Source organism: Leptidea sinapis, chromosome 13 (assembly GCF_905404315.1).
Source record: "Leptidea sinapis chromosome 13, ilLepSina1.1, whole genome shotgun sequence".
NCBI lineage: Eukaryota > Metazoa > Arthropoda > Insecta > Lepidoptera > Pieridae > Leptidea > Leptidea sinapis.
This window is the reverse complement of record NC_066277.1, coordinates 5,811,316-5,836,963: the sequence shown is the minus strand read 5'-3', so window position 1 is coordinate 5,836,963 and position 25,648 is coordinate 5,811,316. Positions and strand designations below refer to the sequence as shown.

Here is a 25,648-nt window from a genome sequence, read left to right as displayed (position 1 = left end):
GCTAAGTATAAAAAAGTTATCTAAGTATTATTTTGAAATATCATTTTATCACTTCAAACTATAATTGTAAGATGTATCTACATCCGAGGTCTGTAAGTAATATTAATAGGTAATATGATCACACAAGACTATACAAATGCATAACAGGAACTATAAGATTAGCAGTGGCCTTATATTTAATCGTAAGTATTGAGTCATTGGATAATGTCCTGGCTTTTTTTTTAAATTCCGACAGACACAACACCATATTGACCAATATTAATCTTAAAGCGCAGTTAGAAAGTTTTGATTTGTAGATCAATCAACAATCATGGAATGATGAAAACACTATGAATTAGTGACAGTCTATGGTAAGACCTTTGAATAAAGATAGGTCTCCGCTGCGCTCCAACTAAATTCCGCATCCGTTGTCGCAAAGTGCGGCTACTTTAACTACGACCAAATGGGCGTATTCGAGCCAATCTCGAACAATGTATTACGTTGACTTGCTACATGTTCTGTTTAACTTTGCAAGTAATTGAAACTAATGCCAAGTTGTGTAGTAAAAATAATGCTACAAGAAAAAAGAAAGACACTGGGATGACATATCATCAGTATTTTTTTTTTGTATTGTATTAATTTCAATGTAAAATAACATGAACCGTATGTTACAAAATTTGAAAGATGCCATTGAGTATCAAGACGCCAGGCATGCAAGCATCTATAGTCTTAGGTAGTGCGGTATCTAGTACAGCGGAGACCAAACCTTAATCTAAGGGTAAAACTTATTAACTACTTATTAACTTACTTTTAACATATTATTATAATGTATATAGGCTTAATTTCAATAAGCAGTTTGTTTTTAACTTTACGCAGTCACTATATGTACGGAATACATAAATAATTTATAATAAACTATTTTTGCTGGTTTACTTTTTTATACGAATTATTCTACCGGCTTTCTCGTGCATCTTGTCTTCACAACTCCAGCCCCTCCTAATCTGATAGCCTCAACTTTCATACGATGTTGAAATGTTTCCTAATGAGATTTCTGCGTAATTTAGTTTAAGTGTAACTACTAGATCCAGTTTAATGTCACTATGTCGTCGTCTTTTGTAAAAAAGGGGATTTTCAATAAGAAGGCATAAAAAGTATATTTCAACCATTTTATTCTCAAACCGTTGCATGATTCAATGTTACTTAGTAGCACAGTTCAATACAATAAGACTAGTATGTATCTTGAAGACCCAGTAGTGATTATTCCTGACGTAATAGGCTAGGTGTCTCGAATTTTCGGTATTTCGAATCGCGGTAGGTGCAACCATTTATATGATGAATATATTTATTTCCATGTCATAGATGTTTACATAGAATGTTTAAGGATGTATGTTGTAATATATCGTCTGCTTTCTGACATCCGTATGCTATGCCTACTGTAGGGACTAAAAAAATAAACTTAAAATAAATCTTATTTCTTGCAAAGGTACCACTAATTTATAAAAAATCAAACAATATTATAGATATTAATCCAAAATAAAGAGATCCGCCGGCGTAAATTTAGTCAGGGCGACAGACTGAAGAGCAACAAAAGAGAGCCTCTTGAGATCTAGATAGAGGCTTTTTGCTATTATTATTATAAGCACTTTGTTATTTACTGATAACAAGGAGTGCATTAACCAGTCGGTAGGTATCCTATATGTTTTAGAATTTAGCGGAACATCTCTTATAAGCTCTCCAGCAAAGCTGCGCATGTTAAGTAATGCTACGGTACTTGCTGTATTCTCGTAGGGTTATTGTATGTAGTATCAAGTAGGTTCTTGTTTGTTGAATGAATGTTGACAGGTGTTGACCTTTTATTTGTAAAATTTATATGACTTTTGTATTAATTTATGTTTGATACGCCAATTTTGTTTCTAATCAAGATGGCGATAATGGCTTTTATTTTAAGAATTGCATCAACTCTACAGTCTCCACAGCTGGATCATCAGCAAACGTTGTTATGATAGTGTTGTCTCAATCTGTAATATCACATGTGTATAGCAAATACACAATACATGACCAGGCTTGAAAAAATTGTGTTGGGATTCCGGCATTTATTTCTTTATGTAGTGTGAAGGCATCTTGTCTGATTCTGAACATTTTAGCTAATAAAATAATTTCATATTTGCTATAAACTTACGACAAAAATTAGCATTAACAGCTTTGTCTGTTTATTATCACACGCAATATAAAAAGTGCAATAATATTGACTATATTTTTAGATATCAATCGGAATATAGTTCATCCAAGTGCACTTACCACTTTGAAAGAAGAAACATCGAATGTTGAAATAGTCGAAATAAATAGCTCCTCAGATGAATCTGACGCTAGGCCGGACACAAACAAACGAAGCACTTTCAGTCACGCTTGGTCGTATGTTGATCATGACCGGTTTAACAACGGTGACAACTTAATACATCAGATAAATGATTCAGCCAGAGCAAAAAGACGTTTAAACGTAAGTTCTGGCGACAATGAAATATATCGACACCCGGCAAATGAAGACGGACAACGCCAGGAAGATATATATCCCAGTTTTTATACTATGGAAAGAAATTACCCGCGAGATAGACAATCAGATTATAACAGACAAATTAATCGATTTACAATTTTGAATAGTAGTTTACCGTCAGATTCTTCATCAGAGGAACAAGCAGCTGAAGAAGTCATACATTATGGTGATACCGGTCCCCCATGTAGTTATGACTGGTACGATGATCAAGACATACTCGGTGATGAAATTTTTTTTAGTCGTGATGCCGTCAATGACAAAAGAACTATAATATGGATTTATTCGTATAAGAACAAACATATCTTATCAGAGAATGACAATATTTTCACTAACATACCAAGTAAAGACTCGAGCACAAGTTCGAATGACGAATTGGAATATGAATTTTCCGAAGAAAAGCCAAAATTTCGAAAAATTGTCACACCTATAATTCAGCACATACCTAGACTTAATTTATCTTTAAGCCCTACATTGCCAACTGTAACTGAAGTTACAGAACCAATTAAACAAGCTGAAAGTTCTATTATTACAAATAATGCGGGCAAACTTGAACCTACTGACAGATTGTCTAGTACTGAGAATTTATCAGAGAGAAATAAATTTCAATTACATTGGAATGATTTATCACCAAGAATCAAAAATATAAAAATGTTATTCATTAGAGATAAAGAATCAGAAAAAGGAGAAGTTTACTGTGAACCTGAAATTAAAATAATGACAAACGATGCTACCGTCGAAGACACAGAGATTAAAACGTCTGAAAATGCCGTTAGTTCACTTGACGAGATTGAAAATTGTATACAATCAAGTCGGGTAACTCTGACCAAGTCTCACATAAAACTAACTCCACCGCCTATAACCAGGGATACAAGCATAACAGATCCTATAGATAAACTAGAAGATAACTGGATTGCCGAAGAGAAAACTGAAGAAAAGATAATTGTTTATGAGAGCGAAATCCAACATGAAGAAGTTTTAGAAAATCATTGTAAAATGCAGGAAAATAAACCGAATGAAAAACCTGCCCACCAATTCTTCATCAACAACATTCCACTACTAAAACCAGCTGAATGGACACAATATTTGCCTATAACTGAAAGTGTACCATCATCGGAACTTACAATCTGCACCAATGAAACAAACAAACAATCCTGGTATGAGAAACTTTGTAAATGTTTAAATTGCTTTAACTGCGCCAAATAATTATTTAGATTTAAATAAAACACTAGATAATTTAAATGGCGAATTTATTAAATTCAATCACAAAAAATCAAGTAATCGAAGTACTTAGATTAAACCAGGACATATTACGCAACTCTAGTAGAGTATTGAAACATACATTTGTTCAAGGTAAATAATAGTTACATCACATAATATGGTTTAGACTTAGATCTATAGAGCCAACTTAGACTTTTTTTTTAATGATAATAAGGGACGAGACGAGCAGGACGTGCAGCTGATAGTAATTGATACGCCCCGCCCATTAAAATGCAGTGCCGGTCAGGATTCTTGAAAACCTCAAAAATTCTGAGCGGCACCACAATTGCGCTTGTCACCTTGAGACATAAGATGTTAAGTCTCATTTGCTATTTCACTAGCTACGGCGCCCTTCAGACCGAAACACAGTAATGCTTACACATTACTGCTTCACGGCAGAAATAGGCGCCGTTGTGGTACCCATAATCTAGCCGGCATCCGGTGCAAAGGAGCTTTACAAACTGGTAAACTTTACTCAAACTTGACTCATGTAAATAGCTAGTGCTGGCTTAGCATAATCATTTATTTCGTTTTTAAAGTCATTTGACAGCTGAAATTATATTGAGCTAAGGCAGCCGAATACAAAAGTCAATTACACGTTTTATCACACTCAGGAAAGTATTGCGTAATTTCGCTCTATAGATCTCAGCCTTAGACTTTCACCTAATATAACTCAATTTAATAAAATGATACACCAGAGACAGTTTCACCTTACATTAGATAAAACTCCTTACATGAATACTCAAGCGTTTTCATTTAGGCATTATTCAATTCATTGTGTTACGAATACAGACAATTCAACCTAAAAGAATTTTCAAGAATTTTAGTACGAAAAAAAAAACGTGGGGAGCAGGAGGCGGGGTCGGCTAGTTACAATTGGATCGTTCAAATACTCGTCATAGTTAGCAGTGTCAGTGACAACTCAACATGTCCGAGTCGAATCGATCAATGAGCGAGATAATTTCATGGGAATTTATTAACGAAAAAAAGCTCTCTTTAAATTTTATTTTTGGGTAATGAATTATTTCAATGATTAATGATGGAAAGAATTTCATGAGACTAGACGTTGTGTATTCCACTTTCCATACAATTTCACTGGACAATACGGCATTTTAGGTTATAACAGTACCACGGACAATGTTATCACTATGCCTCTCGGCGGACTGAGAGACGTAACGGAGCGGTGCCGGCTGTTATGCAGTGTCACTTCCAAACCTGTGCTAAAGTATATCACCAGAAGCGCGTCGTCTTTAGGTAGAATTGTCTGTGGTTACGAATAAATATCACGCATAAGCTATTATTGCATTGTGACAAAATACAAGTTTCATGGCAGGGAAATAAAAGTTTCAAAGATGAAACACATTCACTGCTATCCAATAAAGTTACAATACCCCGTTTACATTCAGCCCACGACAGCGAGCAGGACATAAGTGTGTAATCGGGTTGGTGCTCATTGCCACTCTGTGCTAAGCGCTTGGATAAAGCGGACGTGTGCCTTGGTCTTTACGATAAAGATTTAAAAATTTAATTAATGATATAAGAGTGTAGATAAGCATGCCCTTTTAGGCAATATTTTAAGATGATATCTTGTTAAATAAATAACATTATGTATGTTACAGTGTAACTATTTGATAATCATTAAGTAATTTTGCTGCAGTAGTTTTTAACGTTACATATGGGCTGAATGTAATTAAACGGGTTATAAGACTTTCGTCTTGCATAGCATACATAGATGGATATAAAAGCACATTATGTTGTGGTTTAGCGATTAAAACACTTAACATATAATACCAGCTATATCTTCAGACATAAAATTCATACGACACAATGACATTTAAAAATCTTTAACTATGTATATCAGGAATGTAGAGCCTATTTCTTCTTATTATTAATATATGCTAAAACAAACCATTGTACTTGATACGAAATGCAGTGTCTGTAATTCGTTTATGAGCTCCATGCAACTTATTAAATAAATCCATTTTAAAATAATTTCATTGAAATAAAAAAAATATAGTATGCGGTGGGTTTTGACGTCACAAACATCAATGAGCAACGGGAACATTTAGCACTAACTACATACATTTGCAACTTTGAGTACCTACCTACATACATATGATAATAAAACAACCTAGTATGACACTGTTCTAATATAAAAAGTATTAATATCGACACAACACAGGTGGCTCAGAAATATAAAAGAATCTCTTTAGATGGCAATTGTTATACGGAATTAAGGTATTTAATGAAATACATAATATAATTAAGTTTAATAAGTATTCAATAAAAATGTAAGTTTACCAGTCAGTCATTTCCTGCATCATACTGACGTCTGGCGATCTACATCGGGTGTAATCAATAACCGGGTGCAGTTTCCCCGAACCGATACGACTTACGGCCGTTTCCAATATACGATTTATAGATAGAGATAAATTACTACCATCTACTGTCAGTAATTAGCTTTCAATAATCTGAAGCTGTCCCAATATACACGATAATTTAATTATTACATTCTTATCGCCTTATATTAGAACGCGTGAATTGCAATTTCCATACAAACTTCTATCGCTGGTACGCTATACATCCTCCCACTGAAACTCAGCATTTACGGATAAGGACTCACGTTAGTTACGATTTTTATCTCAAGTGGGCCACAACCAGAGACTGAAAATTGGGAACGGCTGTTATGGACCAGAAGCTTAGACGATACTCCAAACTAAAAGTCAGCAACACACCTCTTGATCTCTCATATTGGATGAATATACATTAAAAGTTTTTTTATTTTAGCAATTCAATTTATGCTAACTAACAAAAACCTGGCAATATTTTATCCCAAAGAAACAGTGTCTTTCCTGCGTCAGTATCATACACACAATATTTTACAAGTCCGTTATCACTGTAATACCAATTTTTATTACATTTTACAGGTGTATTAGCTCATCAACAGACAGTTATATGAATAATAAAAGTGTAATAATAAGTAATAACTTCAATCTACCAACTACATGTAAATACCTTCAGACACTCGAGAGAAAATCGTTTCTAATGACATTTAAATATCGGGCATATCAAAAATGCCATTTAATAGAGATGAGTACTTATGTGTCGCAAAGATAAAGTTTTATACCAAATGACATTTCAGTTAGGCAGTTAATCAGCAGTCAATTAATATATCAAATCTGAAGTCAGCAATGAACTCGGTCCAATCGTATGATTTCTGGTTTTGATATGCTATCAAAATATATGTTATTTTTCTTAAAATTATGATCATTTCTTAAGTGTAATTTTAAATGCTTTGTTCATTAGTTAAAAATCGCAATGTTATTTCATATATTTATCATACGAGATCATTTTTACGAGATACGAAAGAGTTTTTATTGATAAGGCCGTATGGTTTAAATGTTTTTGCCATTGCCGGTCGTTTTCATAATAATTTACCAGCCCTAATCACAAAAGTAGTTGAACAAATTTCATCGCAATTTAGAAATAATATTCAAACTGAATGTTGTTTAATTCATCAAGTCAAGTCCAAAAGACCTTTTCTTTTTACAATTTGAACGATTACAAGTGGACTTTATATATGACGTAAAAATAATCAAAATGGCGTCGGCGTCGTTTGTTGAGATGGCATGTTTAATGAAATAGCAGAGTGGAGAAAATACGTTCTCTAGTATTGTCAGGTGTCAGCGTTGGGCAGAGTGAACTCGCGCCGAATGTAGAACATGATGTAGGGCTTGCAGGTGGCCACGACTTCCGCGTCCGTCGCACGAACTGTCTGATCGTTAAAGTGGAACCACTGCTCCTCGTTGATGGCAAACGCCGTGTAGTGGCCCGATCCGGCGCTGTGGACATTACTTTGAGTGAAAACTTCATTAAACACAACCTATCAAGTCAAAACTAGTCAAGTCTTCTTTAAAAGCAAGTCAAAACTAAACAAATTTTCATGATTTGTTTAGTCAAATTTTGATGTGAAAAAAAGAAGAGAAGAGAAGCTGCACGTAAAACCGATTTCTGGCGTGGCGACGCATGCCGTGGCGACGCGTCGCCTTGTCACAGTAATACCGTCCTCAGAGGCAACATCGAATATAACTATTACCGAAGTCACTGATTAAACGAATTAAGTAGTCACGTTTTGAAATAAATTCGTAAATTTTTGTATTTAATGAAAATAAATGTTTATTCAATAAATAGTCATCGTTATCTGGAAAAAAACGTAATATTTTATTTTATCATCATGACATATTTAGTTCCTATCACAATATGTTCTTTTCTGTATATTACTTTTACAAAATAATGTCGATGTTTCACATCTGCCAGGCGTCCCGTGACGGGTCACATTTTTTTTTACTAAATTATCATAAGCACATGGCTTATTTTTTTTTTTTATGGAATAGGAGGACAAACGAGCGTACGGGTCACCTGTTGTTAAGTGATCACCGCCGCCCACAATCTCTTGCAACACCAGAGGAATCACAGGACCGTTGCCGGCCTTTAAGGAAGGTGTACGCGCTTTTTTTGAAGGAACCCATGTCGTATCGATCCGGAAACACCGCACAAGGAAGCTCATTCCACAGCTTTGTAGTACGAAGAAGAAAGCTCCTTGAAAACCGCACTGATGTGCTTATGATAACTTAGTAAAAAAAAATGTTTTTATTGTAACAGTATTTATGTATATAGTTTGTGGGTTGTTTTTGGCCTTTTATTAGCTACATCTTTGAAACAATAAGTACTTTTTAAAACGACGTATTATATTTCGTTTACATTATTTTTCATACTTTTTTTACTGTCCGCTATTGTTTTTACAAAACAAAACAGCGCATGTGCCTATTTTATTGATAATGTTTCACTCTGAGATCTCGCGTCATACTGACATGTCTATATTTCTAATTCGACTAGTTTTTTTTTATGGATTAGGAGGACAAACGAGCGTTCGGGTCACCTGGTGTTAAGTGATCACCGCCGTCCACATTTTCTTCCAAAACCAGAGGAGTCACAAGAGCATTGCCGTCCTTTAAGAAAGGTGTACGCGCTTTTTTTAAAGGTACCCATGTCGTATCGTCCCGGAAACACCGCAGAAGGAAGCTCATTCCACAGCTTTGTAGTACGTGGAAGAAAGCTCCTTGAAAACCGCACTGTGGAGGACCGCCACACATCCAGATAGTGGGGATGATATCCTAACTTGTGGCGTGTCGTGCGATGGAGGAATTCGGCGGCAGGAATCAGGTTGAACAGCTCTTCGGAACACTCCCCGTGATAAATGCGGTAGAAGACACACAATTAAGCGACGTCTCTACGCAACGCCAAGTGATCCAGCCGTTCACAGAGCACTGGGTCCCCGACAATTCGAGCTGCTCTGCGTTGCACGCAGTTAATCTACGGCTTGGTCTAATAAGGTCAGGGATAAGTTGTTGACAGTTAAGTTAAAGTTATCAATGCGTACTTACCCGGAGCCGTGGTGCACGATGAGCGCTGCCAGATCGTAGAGGTCGGCAGGGCTCCGAGAACGGTCGGCGACTGTAGTGCCATCCGCGCCCAAGACGAACTGAGACATGTCTAGCGCACGCAGCGGAAACGATATACTGGTGTCCACTTTGGTTCTGCACATCAATAATAATAATTACCGTTACTAATATTAAAAAAATATCAATTACAAAACAATTAAAATGGCGATAGACCATACAATGAGAAGCCAAATAGGAAAATCGACAAAAAGACATCGCAAAACAGTATCTAAGACAAGGGAATAATCATGGAATTCATTTGGCGGGAAGATCTTAAAAGAGTTACTGGACCAACATGGAGAAAAACAGCTTTGGATAGATCAAAGTGGAAAAATCTGGGAAGAAAATCAAACGATGGTAAATGTTAAAAATATTACTAATGGAATATTTATATTCATTAATAGATCTTTACTATAGATATATGTATAAGTAACTATGGTACTTAAGTTTACTTAAGATTATTGTTTGCAATAAAGGCTCATTCATTAAATATGACAAGTAAATGTTAGTTTGTTTTTCACACACATCGTCAGAGGTGTAGAGAAGATCTCAAAGGAACGCGATAAAAATACGTTTACGTTACGTTCTATTCTTCCTACTGTGGCTTCTGTGGAAGATATACCACAGATTTGCCAGAATCACGTTAGATTAGACTACCAAGCTTTGAGTATATGTCTTCTAAGTTTAACGGTAATAATCGGTGTTCAGATTACATAAAGTTAAATTTTCTAATAATATCTGAAACAATTAATATATATGCTTGTAAGACTATAAACGACACACACAAATAGAAATACTTAAATAATTAATTAATATAAGTACTAAATAATATTTACAACTTAATCTTATTTATTTTAATATATTTTTTTTATGGAATAGGATGACAAACGAGCGTACGGGTCACCTGGTGTTAAGTGATCACCGCCGCCCACACTCTCTTGCAACACCAGAGGAATCACAGGAGCGTTGCCGGCCTTTAAGGAAGGTGTACGCGCTTTTCTTGAAGGTACCCATGTCGTATCGTCCCGGAAACACCGCACAAGGAAGCTCATTCCACAGCTTCGTAGTGCGAGGAAGAAAGCTCCTTGAAAACCGCACTGTGGAGGACCGCCACACATCCAGATGGTGGGGATGATATCGTAACTTGTGGCGTGTCGTGCGAAGGTGAAATTCGGCGGCAGGAATCAGGTTGAACAGCTCTTCAGAACACTCCCCGTGATAAATGCGGTAGAAGACACACATATATTTACACAAAATATTTACAAAAGGAGTGTAAACTAGGGAGAGGAGACATTTAACGGAGGTTGGACGGGGCACTTCAGCGGGTATATAATTGTGCAGAGAAGATTTCATTAAGGGACAACTAAAGAATAAATGATCCATGTTGACAGGGTGACAGACGTCCAAGGTGGCTGAAGTCAAAGATCTTGTTGTGAGTCTCAATGCCAACTTGTCATTTCGTTATCATATGACCAACGGTATTTGTATAATACGGTATAAAATACCGTAGCATGAGCTGCTGACATTGATAGACGTTGTGTTTGCACTGCAAAAGAGAGCTGTTCGCTTATTATATTGCAACTAGTACACCCAACAGACGTTGTCCTGTACACATGTTTTAAATTTGAAAAATCGGTCCAGCCGTTAGGAGCAGTTCACTAACATACACATGAGCAGGAGAATTATATTATATGGGCGGAATTGAGAATCTAAACCAATCTCAAATTCACTGAAACAAACAAAAAAGTCATCAAAATCAGTCCAGCCGTTTAGGAGGTAGTTTAATTGTGAATCTAAACCATTTTCGAATCCACCTGAAGACACACACCAATCTCAAATTCACTGGAACACACAAAAATATCATCAAAATCGGTCCAGCCGTTTAGGAGGTAGTTCAATTGTGAATCTAAACCATTCTCGAATCCACCTGAATACACACAGAAAGTTTCGTTAGAATCGGTCCAGCCGTCTAGGAGGAGTTCAGTGACATACACACGCACACAAGAATTATATATATATAGCAATAAATCACATTGGTTCTAGACAGTCACTCGAAGAAAATTTTGTGAATAAATATTATGACTATGCCACGTTTTTGGTCTAAATAGTGATTTTAATTATTATAACACTAGAAATAAGGGATTGCTTGTAACTAATTCAAGTAGCCTTCATAAGATACATAACAGCTTTAAGGGTAAATGTATACACTTTTATAATAAAGCCTCAGTCACTGTTCAGGCGTTATCAATAAATAAATTTAAATGTTATATTAAAAAAATGGGTCTGTAGTAAATCCTACTACTCCACTGCTGAATATCTAAGTGATTGGACAGCCTGGAACTAGATTATTATTATTTTATAGCAATAACAATGACAGTACAATATTATTTTATTATAAAGAGCGCAAAAACAGAATACTGGGAGAGTTTCTTTCGCCGCTTCCAGCGGTGGTAGTGTTGTTGTAGAAATGACGTTAAAAATAATTCTAAAGGAATCAATTTCGTAAAAATAATTTGATACCTTTTTATGCCTTGTCATATGATATTTGAAAGTTTCCAAGACTATACGACACATCAGACCCGTACGCTCGTTTGTCTCTGTCCTCCAATTCGAAAAAAAAAACCTTAAAGATTTGAATGTAAAATATTATAACTCTATCACATTAGGATGTTCTATGATGATATTGTGTACAATAAATAAAATAAACAAATAAATACCAGATATTGTTAGTTTAAAAGTATCACCCATTTGCAAAGCATTTGGTTAATTTGCTTTTCTAAATTTACAAAGAGAGGCTAAATCTTACATTTGGGTAGTTATGTAGGTATGTATGATATTCAGAAATCAGATCGAACATATACTAGATGAAAAAAAAGTGGAATTAACCATTGAAGCCATTTATCATGGCAATACTTCAAGCCCACATTCTAGCGCTCTACAAAGCGCAGGACCTGACCCAACATGGAGTATTGCTGTCATCTCTGGTCTGATGCACCCCAGTATCAGCCGGATCCATTTGACCGCGTGAAACGGCTGGATCACTTGGCGTTGCGTAGAGACGTCGCTTCATTGTGTGTCTTCTACCGCATTTATCACGGGGAGTGTTCCGAAGAGTTGTTTCGCATGATTCATGCTGCCGAATTCCACCTTCGCAAGTTAGGATATCATCCCAACCATCAGGATGTGGGGCGGTACTGCACAGTGCAGTTTTCAAGGAGCTTTCTTCCACATACTACAAAGCTGTGGAATGAACTTCCTTGTGTGGTGTTTCCGGGACGATACAACATTTGGGTACCTTCAAAAGAAGCGCGTACACCTTCCTTAAAGGCCGGCAACGCTCGTGTGATTCCTCTGGTGTTGCAAGAGAATGTGGTCGGCGGTGATCACTTAACACTAGGTACCGGTACACTCGTTTGTCCTCCTTTTCCATAAATGATCTCTGGGAGAAACTAACCTGAAGTAATTATGCCAACGGAACCTCTTGAGATGCAAACAGAGAACGTTAGGCAGCCGCCGTATCCAGAATTGCTTAGTCGATTTCTGTTTACACTCGCAGCTGCTGCAAAAGTATCTCTCTGTGTCTGCCAGCTCTTCTACCTATAAATAAATAAAGAAATCATTTTTTTTAACAAAATAAGTGCATGATTTTTACACATCTGTAGCAAAGTGGCCTAAGTAGTAACTCTGTAATCAGCTTGATCACTTAGTGCGTTGAGACGTCGTTTTATTGTGTCTCTTTTACTGCATTTATATGAGAATGTTCCAAAGACCTGTTTCACCCATAGATCTAGAATACTATTAGTATAGTATTCTGCGGCAGCAGAATGCTGCAATTCTGCTGCAGGCGTAGAGATGCCTGTTGATGACTGATCAATTTTGCTTTGTTAATGTTAGTATAATATTCAAAATAATAACAAGCTAAATTCAAGTGTTTCTGGCTGTTTACGACTTGTCAATCAAAATCGGTTACAGTAAATATATCAATGTATATGACAGTAATTTGTTATACAAATAAAATTTTAAAAACAATATTTTATGAACGATGCGGGACTCGAACCCACGACCTCTCACGTTCCCTGCTAGTGCTCTTCCAACTGAGCTAACCGTTCGAGTGACGTATCGTCACAAAATCTTGTATACTTTGTTTAACTCTTAGGTTGTGACTCATCTACTTACAGTTTATAACCTGCTCAACCCCAGTATTTGCATATTAGGAAAAACAATAATTGCGAGAACTTTCAAAGCTGTTTTTAAAACTTTCTTCCCCATAGGTACAAAAAAATGCTTTGGAATGAGCTATCATATCCAGCATTTCCAGAACGATACATGTGTATTAAAAAATGATACAGGATCTTTGTATTTGTATATCGAGATTAGATACCGAACATTTTTTTTAGACATCTGATAGTAAATGATACGCCCTGCCCATTACAACGCGGTGCTCAGAATTCTTGACTGACCCCAAGTCGGAGAGCATCGCATTACATCGCAATTTCGTTTGTCATTTTGACACACAAGGTGTTAAGTCTCATAAGCCCAGTAATTTCTCTTGATAAGACACCAATCTAATCGAAAAACTATAAAAGGTTGCACATTACTCCTTCACAACAGAAAAGCCGCCAACTTGTATCTTTGAAGCCTACCACTGGTAAACTTGGCTGAAGTCATTAGTAGTGTCATTTTATAGGACACTAGCTGACCCAGCAAACGTTGTATTGCCGATATTAAAATCGCGATACAAAAGTAACTGTTGATCGTAGATGGGTGAAAATTTGAAGTTTTTTTTTTATATATATCTGGCTCCATCGACTGAATGTCGACGATTCGGCCAACGTCAAGGTGGGGAGATTTTTTATTTTAATTTAGCTGATTGAAGTATAAGTATTGACAACCTGTATAGCCGAGTGGTTAGCGATCCTACCTCCTAAGCTAGAGGTCCCGGGTTCGAATCCCGGTAGGTGCAAGCATTTATATGATGAATATATGTAGATGTTTGTTTCCGAGTCATGGATGTTTAAATGTATTTATGTATGTTTATATGAATATATGTATGTTTAAGTAAGTATATTGTATAAAATATATCATTGTCTTGTAACCCATAACACAGGCTATATATGCTTAACTTGGGGCAAGATAATTTGTGTAAAAAGTGTGTCAATATTATTTAATATTATTTTATTTAAATATAAAGAGCTGATTTAAAAGGAAATGATCGATCGATATAGCTGTGGTTTTTTTGTGAACTGAAGAATAGGCAACAAGAGTTAGTACGGTTAGTAATAAACACCCATGACACAACAATATTAACTACCTTGTTAGTATCTAATCTAAGTTTAAGGGAGAAATGTGTGAATGTAAGCGGGAATATGTGCCTAATAGAAGCGTAGAAAGTATGGAGGATAGAAATTACAATTTAATATTATTGCGGGAAATAAATTTGTAAAGAATCTTTATGAAAGGGGAATGGCATAAAGTAAGAAGAAAAGGGATGTTGATGGGGCGAGGGATATCCTTCAGTAGAAGGTCATATAAAGGAATTGACAATTTATGGCAATAGAAAAAAATATGTTCAAGAGTACCTTCCTCAAGGCCACATTCACATATAGAATGGTCCCTTACCTGGATCTTGGCCAAAAATACTGGGGAACAGACAAATCCTAAGCGAAGTCGTATGATGACAGAAGTGAAAAGTTTATTTTGTTATTTTTGTGGAAAGAACCAGGGCTTGGAGGGGATAAAGGGTTGGATAGAACCATAGAATTTACCTTTAGTTTGTTTTGTGATTTGCCATAACGCATTCCATGAATCAACCAGAAAGTGTTTAGACATAGCGCGTAAATCTCGAGGAAAACAGTAATTAAATTTTAATGTTCCAGACTGAATCGCGTCTTTAGCGCACGAGTCTGCAATTTCATTGCCAGTTATCCCTAGGTGACTAGGTATCCAAGCTAATGCAACTTCTATTCCCATTATGTGACATCTGTACAGGGATGCCTTTGTTCTTAAATTAATTGTGAAGTTGTTTGAAGATTTGAAAGGATTTTTTGTTAGGTCCAACAAGCAGCTTAATGAGTCAGACAAGATTAAAGCCTTGTTGATCTTATGTGATTCAACATATGACACCGCCTCTGACAGGGCAATTGATTCGCCAGTAAAGATAGAATTCTGTGGGGGACTTTTGTAATTTAAAATTATACGGAACTTAGGGATCCAAACTGCAGACCCGACCCAGCTATTGTTGGATAATTTGGATGCGTCCGTGTACGTCACCCAATCAGACCAATCAGAAGATAGAATAGAATTGAATTTTCTATTGGCTTCAGGGCAGTGTTTAGTAATTCCAAAGTCAAAGAAAATTTTAGGTTGGAAAGTGAGAGACTGATATTCTCCTTCAAAGACTGGGCATAAGGCTGATTGGAAAATGGGAACTGGAATGGCTTTAAATTTAGTATAAGAATTAATTAACGGAGGCGGATCTTTATGAGACCAATATAAAGAAGTTTGAATAGTTAGAGACATAGAGTACAGAATATGAAGAAGGTGGTGTGCGCTACATTGGATTACGTTAGTTAGGAATAGGTACTGACGGCGAAGTTGAAGAGGTCTACACACTCCACTTGGAGAGCGTTGACGGGAGAACATTTCATAGCACCAGTTATGATTCGTAAGCATTTGGACTGGATTTTCTCTAATTTGGACAGGGCTATTTTGCTACACGGCTCAAGTAGAAAGCTACCGTAATCAAAATGACTACGAACGATAGCATTGTATAAAAGTTTTTGACAAAATGGGTGGGCACCCCAGCGTACCTCCGAAAGGGCCCTCATAACGTTTTGACATGCCGGACATTTCAAACAATGACCCAAACTCTTTTATTAATTACTTCTTTTGCCATCTAGCTCCTCCCTACGTCCCTGAATCTGATCGCCTTTGCCTTTTTACCCCCGATCCGATTTCTACCCTTTCCGACTCAGACAAAATGAACGATCCTTTTTCCTTCTCCGAACTAACATCTGTTCTTGATCACCTTCGTGATTCCTCTCCTGGCGCGGATGGTATTCCTTCATTTTTAAATCCTCTACCACTAGCAAAAAAACTTTTGAAGTTGTATGTATTTTTCAATGCTGACTCATAATCAAACAAATTTAAAAAATAATGTCAAAAAAAATTAAAAAAAAAAATTTCGTGTGGACCACCCTTAACATTTAGGGGTATGGAAAATAGATGTTGGCCGATTCTCAGACCTACCCAATATGCACTCAAAATTTCATGAGAATCGGTGAAGCCGTTTCGGAGGAGTTCGGTCCCGCACACCGTGACACGAGAATTTTATATATTATATTAAGCTAAAGGTCTATTTACTGATCAAAATAATCTTTCTCATTGCGATCTCACCTGCACGAAGCTTGCAAGACAGTCTGTGAGTGGGACAGGGGCATCATGTCGTCCCGTTTCCGGTAGTTCCAGTGATAGATCTAAAAATGGATCATACTTGTTGCTATCCGTTCCACACGCTAAGCAACGAACCTGAAACAACAATTATTCATTAATCACAAAACATTGGCCACAGTACGTAATATGTATGATACCAGCTTTATTCATAAAAGATTTTTAGGAAGAAGAAAAAAAACATGTAACAGTAATCGATTCTAAAAAGTACTCAGTTTTGTTTTAAATATTGAGATTACGGCATTTGGCCATATCATCACTGCGTCGATTTAAAATATTGTTTTCATATTACGAGTTATGATTTTTGATGAGATTTCTGACGCGTTACGTCGTAATCGTCTGCCATAACACCTCCTAGCGTTTTCGCGCGAAATTTAGAGTACCTAGATTAATAACATAATATTATAAAATAACTTAATAATTCAAAAAAATATCATGACTTCTTTTAATTGTTTAGTATTGAATTTTGTCGTTGTTAAATACTTAATTCATTTCGTAGAAAATGTAGGATCCCTATTTACATGAGATGAAAGAATATTTTATGGAGGGCTATGATCTGAATATCAACATAGTTAATGGATGAAGGTTAACAGCATGGTTACCAGGCCACACAGACATCCTTGGTAATGAAAATGCAGATGCTTGTGCCAGGTTAGCTACTCATACGGGTTCCCTACAACATTCTCAAACAGACTCTCACGACTGGTCCGTCATGCAGCAGATATCCTAAGCTTCAAGAGACAATTTTTATGGTGAACTTCAACCCTGAATGTGATAAACCTTGTTTCTCAAAAAGTGTAGGATCCCTAATAAAATTATCTCAATACTTTGCCAGTAACGATTAAACCAGTCTTGCACTCCACTATTTCTAGCCAAACTTAAAATAACACACCATTCTCTGTATGACTGTCGACTAGATGAGGGAAATTTGGATCATTTGTTCTTTAGTTGCCCTTTAATGATGTTATACAATTTTATACCACCAGAAATCTCCAGCCCTACTTCCATGAAATGCCTTCTCTCCCTAGTATTCACTCCTATTGTAAATATTTATGTAATAGTTTTAAAACAAAATAATATTAAGCTATATGTAACACAATAGAGGTTTAATTATGGTAGCACTTCACATGGCTATTTGTGTTCGCTATTGGGTGTTTATTGTATTTGGCAAAATATATGACGTTCAGGCAAACATGCAAATAAAGTCAAATACAACCATCCACACGTAGCAGTCAAATAACAAACACACAAACATTTGGAAGCAGAATGCAAGGTGTTTACAGACACTATGGATGGTACAATTCCAGGAATTTTAGCACTGTTTCATTGTCCCAATTCATATTCAATTGTTGTTCCAGTTCTCTCACTCACAACACAGACACAAAAGAACGTCCGGACAATTTCACGGCGCGAGCGCTTCTAAATATGGCCAAAGTGTGGACGGTTTATTTGCTTATTTGCCTATTTGACCCCTTTGATGTGCCTCGAAAACCGTCAAGCGCACGGTAACGCGTATTTGGTATTGCCTATTTGACAAATAAGGCCAACACTTTGTCAAATAAACTGTCTATACATGGCCATTATTTGCCAAATATAACAATTACAAATAGCCATGTGAAGTGCCACCTTTAAGGTAATGTTATCTATGTTTGTCAATTATAATCAAACAGCATGTATACTTGTGTCAGCTTTAATAAGAAAAAAAAAACTATGTTAAATCATGACACTGATTTATACGTAAGTAAATTCGTTACCACCTATCAAATACATACTCTAAGTTTGGTCGTCATTAGCTGAATTGTTGTGCCTTTTCCACAGAAGCCACTATAGGAAGAATAGAAAAGATTCTTCTTTGATATTGTTAAAAATTCAATAATATAATTTATTAATCTGTAATTAATACATGTTACAATATTTTAACTTTCTGCACTACTACTATGTGAACTACCCCCTATGCCAAAACTTACAAGCCCCATGCTTGACTTTCCTAAAAAGGTATCTAAAGTTTTCACATCAACGGTAATGATGTGGTAGGGATTACCTAAAATCAGATAAGTCTACTCACAAATTAAAAATCATACCTCACTCTGTAGTGTGCCACCAAACACAGCAGTGACTATAGAAGCAGATGGGGTCCTCGGTATACAACCACTCTCTTCCTTGTCTGGAGGCAAGAGCTGCAGTAATTCCGTGTGCAATCTGTAAGCATCAATCATCAGTTTTAAATTCCTTGTGTATAAATTCTGCGTCAGCAAGAATTTGGTTGCTTCAATATGTGGATGTAAATTTCCGCAAAAATTATAATCTCAAATTGATTTTCCAATGCCAAACGAAAAGAGGTATTTTGTTATTTTAAAATAATTTCCTTAACTTCTTGTATTCAATATATATATTTTTAATTTATATACCATAATTTATGGTCTCTTGGTGTATGTGCTTGGTATGCACAAATTTTTGTATGATATAAGACCTAATCTACATGTTGGGGGAAGAAACTTTAACTACTAACTATGACAAATTCGTATAAAAAAACAAGTAGTTTGTAAACATACATAATATAATAGTTAATTTTACCAGTGGGAGGCACCTTTGCACAGGATGCCGGCTAGACTATGGGTATCACAACGGCGCCTATTTCTGCCGAGAAGCAGTAATGTATAAGCATTACTGTGTTTCAGTCTGAAGGGCGCCGTAGCTAGTGAAATTACTGACCAAATAAGACTTACTATCTTATGTGTCAAGGTGACGAGCGCAGTTGTAGTGCCGCTCAGAATGTTTGGGTTTTTCAAGAATCCTGAGTGGCACTTCATTGTAATGGGCGTGACGTATCAATTACCATCGGCTGAACGTCGTACTCGTCTCGCACCGAATTATCATAAAAAAAATATTATGTAAAGAGGGGTCCACACCCCTCTTACTGTAATTTTTTTTTCTCCCCCAATTACCCCACGGTAAGAAAGGATAGGAACGAGAAGGAGGGGGTCATCTTTTAAATTAGGTATGTAAATTAAATTTGTACAACAAAGGCATATAGATTTACTTTTTTAATAGTTGTTTTTTATGTATGAGAATGGATTACAAAACACAAGCTCTAAGGCAAAAAGGGTAAAATCTTATGGTTTCACGTCACTGACATGCTCATGACTGGCGCAAGCGAAAAATAAATTAAAAAATAAATATATTATATAGTTAGATACTTTTTGCATGGGTAAAATCTCGTGAGTCCACGTTACCGAAATACTTATAGCAGAAGCTATATCTCTTACCTACTATACAGCTGATGTATTGTACAACATTAGGGTGCTGTATATCTTATAAGTAAAATTGAATGGTTTTAGTGAAAAGGTAAATGTGTATATACTGTGCATCGTTGAAATTATTTTTGATTGATTAATATATTATTGATTTTTTTTTAAACAAATGAAAATTAATAATTTAATTGTTTATCAACATTATGAAATTTCAAATTGGTTCTTATAACTACCAATTCTTATTCATCATCATCAGCCGGAAGACATCCACTGCTGGAAAAAGGCCGCCTCCAAAAATTTTCACGATGATCGGTCCTGCGCTGCTCTCATCCTACGTATTCCGGTGATCTTGACCAGATTGTCGGTCCATCTTGTGGGGGCCTACCAACACTGCGTCTTCCGGTACGTGGTCGCCATTCAAGGACTTTACTGCACGAACGGCCATCTATCCTTCGAACTATGTGCCCTGCCCACTGCCACTTCAGTTTCACAATCATTTGGACTATGTCGGTAACTTGGGTTCTCCTATTGATCTCCTCATTTCTGATTCGATCTTGCAGGGAAACTCCGAACATAGCCCTCTCCATTGCCCTCTGAGGGACCATGAGCTTTCTCATAAGGCCCATAGTTAGTGACCACATCTGCATACCATCAATTCTTTTTATTTTATACAAATTATTTACCTGTCAAGCATATATCTAAGAAACTCATGTGCATCCTGTTGCTGGTAGCCTCGGAACCTTGGCACCACCTTCCAAATAACAAGGAACAAGCACTCCGGTGATATAGCACTCTTTGAACCACAGCTATTGTTCAAATTTATCAACACCTGAAATTAGAATATAATATTATAATATGAAAAAAAAGAGTATAATAATTTTTTTTGCATTATTAATATTTAATAGCATTTACTACATGCCAACAAAAGTCTCAGTGGTATCAACTATCCCTAAGGTGCCCTGATTTTGTTTCATCCAATCGACTTTATTTGAGTTGATACTAACCGAATATAACCACCAGGTGATAATTCGAAATTTCACACACACCACACAGGGATCTGACATTTCACAAACACATGTTCTGCAAGAAACTCCTTGCCTAACAATACCACTTGTGGAATCTGCTTACTGCGGCATTCTCGAACCAATATGGCTCAGGTGTATCAATCTGAGAGGATACTCCCTTTTTTAAAGCTAGCAATAAATCCCTTGACCAATTAATTTACCTCTAGTTTGTGACAGAAATAGCTTAAGTTCCATAGTTACGAGAATTATTAAGAATAATAAATATAGCATATTGCTAAAATTCACCTAAGACACCAGCCTTTTATCTACTATCATATATGGATAATCTATAATCAGATCACACATAAAAGTAGCAACATAATTTTAATACCTTTCTCAGCTCCTCAGCCATTACAACATCATTAATTTCCTGCCTAGTGTAACTCCTTGAATGATAAACCTTTCGTCCATTAGTCTTTGCCTCTAATGATGGTAACTGACTAAAGTAACAACTAAACTCTTGTATATTACTCAAGCTTTGTAATACTGCATTCATAAAGCATGTGTTCCCCAAATTTTTTAATCCAACCACTTTTTTGTCTCTGTTGCTCTTTCCAATTATCGGTGACAACTTTTTCTCTTTACTTTTGAATTGATGTGTGTTTTCCAATACATTTGCACCATCATTGTGAGATCGTTTTCTTAGTCTAGGTCTTAGGTTTCTAACAGTATCTTCAGAATTCTGCAATAATCAAAATACATTTTACATAGTATTATGATGATCATATCACATCTTCATTTTGTGATGGCTGTAGTTATCAACAAAGATAGATCTCTACTTGAAATTTGAAGTAAGAAATATGGATTTCTTATTTGGATATAAACACTGATATTGATCATACAAATGTTTGCACCTGGCAGGATTCAAACCCAAATGAGTTTCACTTGATGTTAAGTGATCACCACTAAGAAGGCCTTTAAGAAAGGTAAACACGTTTTTTTAAGGTACCCATATACAGGCAGGTATGGCCTATAGATATATCTTGACAGCAGGTTAAAAGCTATACATGATATACAACTGAATGGACTGCACCCATTAGAAAAAATTTACAAAGAACATATTAAAGTCATTGTGTAAGAAAATATAATACCTTTATGGAGTGTCCTGTTTTACTATCTATATCATTTAGGTGAGTGTCTGAGTCAGAAGAAGTCGAAGGTGTTACTTCTGAATTTATGATACTATCATAGGCTAAATCTGACTTATCAACTATATCTGTTTTTACAAATTGTTGATCGCCATATCTCACTTGTGTTTGACCTGATTTTAATTCTGCTTCTCTATTTTTTCTGATGTCAGCTATTATTTTTCTTATTTTATCTATGTTTTCTTGTTCTGTGTCCTTTGCAACATATTCATCACATTTGTAGCTGAAACACCAAAATTAAGGGTTCAAACTTAAAAGTGAATTATTATCAATTATAACAAAACAAATTTGCCAAGCCAATACATATCTGCCTACCAAGCAACGGATTTGAGGTTCAATACCCGATAGTGAAATTTGCATACATATTATGAATTCTCCTCCAAAACATTTTTGCCATGTCATTTTCTTTATGTGCTAGGAATAATTAAAAACAGTGGATTTCGCCTATGATTACGATAAAGGGACTACTCTAATTTTTTCCACTTTGTCATTGGAAATATATGAATCGGAAACATTGTATTCTTTGCACATATTAGCATTCTTTTCTCCATTTTTTTAATTTTTAATTTATTTCCGCCTTTTATAAACTGTTTTATAAAAGGCGGAAATAAATTCAAAATTAAAAAAATAGGACTCATAATAATTCAAAAGTTTACTAAACACTACTCAGAATATCACTTTGTAACCATAACTCTATAAAGCTTGCCTTGTTAGGTATATAATTACCATCTTACATACTTAGCAAATAAACAAAAGGTAAGGCTCCACATTTGCTACAATCTGTGATTAAAATCAAAGACACACAATATCTAAATGGGATTTATAGGAAGTTGTTACAAGTCATTCATTAAAAACAGTTGCTATAATGAAATCGGACTAACACCCAAAGTCTCTATAGCTATATGAATTGTGTACTAAAGTATGCTTTAAACATATGAGACTTAAGATTTAACATCACTATAGCTAAATGTTTGCTACCACCAAGATTGTAACAAATGAAATCCACTGTGTTTATAATTATTTGATTGTTCATTGAACAACAGCTCAAAATATGAAGGCTGAGAGGTGTTGCCTGAATAAGTAAACTTCCGTTTGTGAATGGGCATGATGACACAAATAAAAAATTAAATAAAAAGTTTTCAAAACATAATCTAAATTTGTCATAAACAATGAGATGTACAATATTATATCAATCAGATATTTAATAAAATTAAAGTAAAATATACAGTGTTAACTACCAATCAGTATTTCAGTAAACATCAAAGTAATTTTTATTTCATGATGTCATTCATCACAACTCAGTAACAAACACTTGTCACTTTAAGTTTTGTTTGCAATATTACACATTATTATTGCTTTCTAAAGCATGAGTGTCTACAATTATAGGTTATATTTGTGGAAATTTTTTGGACTGCCTCTGACTATCTAACCTAACGGGTATTACAACTGAGCTAACTATTATTATATTATTTATAAGATACATAATAGCTTTAAGGGTAATTGTATACACTTCTATAATAAAGTCTCAGCCACTGTTCAGGCATTATCTATAAAAAAAATTAAATGTTTTATAAAAAAATGGCTCTGTCGTAAATCCTATTACTCCACTGCTGAATATCTAAATGATCGGACAGCCTGGGACTAGATTGTGATTATTTTATAGCGATAGAAATGACTGTACAATATTGTATATTTTTTATTGAAAAGAGCGCAAAAAAAGAATGCTGGGAGAGTTTCTTGCTCCACTTCTTCTCTCTCAGAGCACCATTTGTTTCCAAAGCGGTAGTAGTATCTATTAGTACAAGAAATGACATCAAAAAGAATTCTAAAGGAATCAATTTTGAGAAAATAAGTGCCTTTTATGCCTTATATTGTAATGACACTTTATTCACAAAACAAGATTTGATGGTACCAACAACACCAGTTGTGACTGTTGGGTCAAATTGTTTTGTATTAAAAAATAAACAATCGTTTTTGTAAAACATATGACCCAACATGAAATGAGCACTGTATATTTAAAAATAGATAAAAAAAAGACTTATGTACATGTAACAAAACCTACCAATAAACAGAATAAACATCGCAGCTCATACATAATTGATGATCAGATATTTCTGAATGTTTCTTTGCATGACCATTTACATATCTGCCGCAACTCACTATTCCGCAATACAGACACAGCCAATTCTGTTCTGTAACACCACATTCTGGAAAACATGAATATTAGATAGTGATTTATTTATTTAGTTGAAGATGGCAGAGGTATTCACAGGCTTATTTACTAAAATAGCATGAGAACAGGTGGTATGAGAAACAGTGCAAGAAGTTTCTCGTTCACTCATTCACTGCCAACAAAATAAATAAAAATAATAGCTGGGAACCTACTTAAAGCAAATTTTGATTAGATGTTTTGGTACATATAAATGTTTGAAAATATGGATAAATGTACACTCATTGTCTTAACTCAACTATATGTCAGAGGTGCCGCACAAAGCAACATTGACTCGCCTCAAACACCGGCAATTTACTGACTACTACAAAATGAATGGGATGCTCGGGCAGATCCGATTGGAAGGAGCCGCTACTATAGCCCCGTCATACTCAGATCCAAGTGGTGAGCAAGGAATGTGTTAGGTACTCACACAAACTTTGAATTTCTTCACAGATGTATGTAATTTCTCCATGATTTCCTTTATTATAAGAGTGACAAATTATATGAAAGCAAAAACACAAATTTAGCTTTACTGAACAGGATTGTCTTTGATCTTAGTTTATCATTAGCAAGCTGAATGAAAAATAAATAGTCATGAAATTTTATTGGGTGATAAAAAGATTTTACACTTTTTACCCGACTTGTTAAAGTATAAATCCAAGACGAATTAATGAGTATGTATTAATGTTTCAAATACAATGTAATTGACCATTTAAATTTAAAGTTTACCAAAAACATCTGATGAGTATACACATACTTCATGAATCACGGTCAATCGCCCCTCCCCCGCCTTTAAAATCCTAAACAGCTGATTACATTAGAAGTTGTATCGATTTTGCTTGTGTTTGAATATTGTTTCTTTTACTAGATTAACGTCGCAGTTTATGTAGAGAAAAAGATAGAACGCACATTATGATATATATCTTAAATACTATTGGCACTGACTACTTACACACCTGAACAATCGAATTTCTTTGTTTTCGTTATGTCCTCGCTACTCAATTCTCCATTTAGCTCAATACAAACGTTATCTAATATATGGGTACATTCCATGATTCATAGTAATTGTGAACAATATTGAAGAGATAAATATTATAGTTCATAAGATTAAAAAAATGTCTGAATGATGAATCTAAACACTACTTGTTCATTAGTCCCGTTACAAACTAAAACAAGTTACAACTTACAAAATCATAGAATCACTTAGCATGATAGCAAATCAAATGAAAATGTTGA

At 35.4% G+C, this 25,648-nt stretch overlaps 2 protein-coding genes across 2 annotated transcripts; one reads left to right on the top strand and one right to left on the bottom strand.

Moving 5' to 3' along the window:
- On the top strand, positions 1 to 3,769 carry LOC126967549 (uncharacterized). Its single transcript, XM_050812071.1, has 2 exons — positions 1 to 182; positions 2,241 to 3,769. The coding sequence occupies exons 1-2, from the start codon at positions 137 to 139 to the stop codon at positions 3,731 to 3,733; spliced, it is 1,539 nt and encodes a 512-aa protein (XP_050668028.1). The 5' UTR covers positions 1 to 136; the 3' UTR covers positions 3,734 to 3,769.
- LOC126967543 (ubiquitin carboxyl-terminal hydrolase 3-like) lies at positions 3,761 to 25,648 on the bottom strand. Its single transcript, XM_050812064.1, has 10 exons — positions 25,369 to 25,648; positions 24,263 to 24,407; positions 22,144 to 22,423; positions 21,384 to 21,734; positions 20,672 to 20,817; positions 18,819 to 18,936; positions 16,684 to 16,815; positions 12,743 to 12,885; positions 9,232 to 9,384; positions 3,761 to 7,629 (listed from the first exon to the last, which is right to left on the bottom strand). Exons 1-10 carry the CDS (start codon positions 25,463 to 25,465, stop codon positions 7,464 to 7,466), a joined length of 1,731 nt encoding a protein of 576 aa, XP_050668021.1. The 5' UTR covers positions 25,466 to 25,648; the 3' UTR covers positions 3,761 to 7,463.

Bases quoted from the DNA above. Each gene is read 5' to 3' on its own strand.
- LOC126967549 (XM_050812071.1), top strand. From the start codon at position 137: ATGCATAACAGGAACTATAAGATTAGCAGTGGCCTTATATTTAATC. The intron at 183-2,240 runs GTAAGTATTGAG...CTATATTTTTAG, and splicing joins CAGTGGCCTTATATTTAATC to ATATCAATCGGAATATAGTT.
- LOC126967543 (XM_050812064.1), bottom strand. From the start codon at position 25,465: ATGGAATGTACCCATATATTAGATAACGTTTGTATTGAGCTAAATGGA. The intron at 20,818-21,383 runs GTATTAAAATTA...TTCTAATTTCAG, and splicing joins TGGCTGAGGAGCTGAGAAAG to GTGTTGATAAATTTGAACAA. The intron at 12,886-16,683 runs GTGAGATCGCAA...ATTTATTTATAG, and splicing joins GTCTTGCAAGCTTCGTGCAG to GTAGAAGAGCTGGCAGACAC.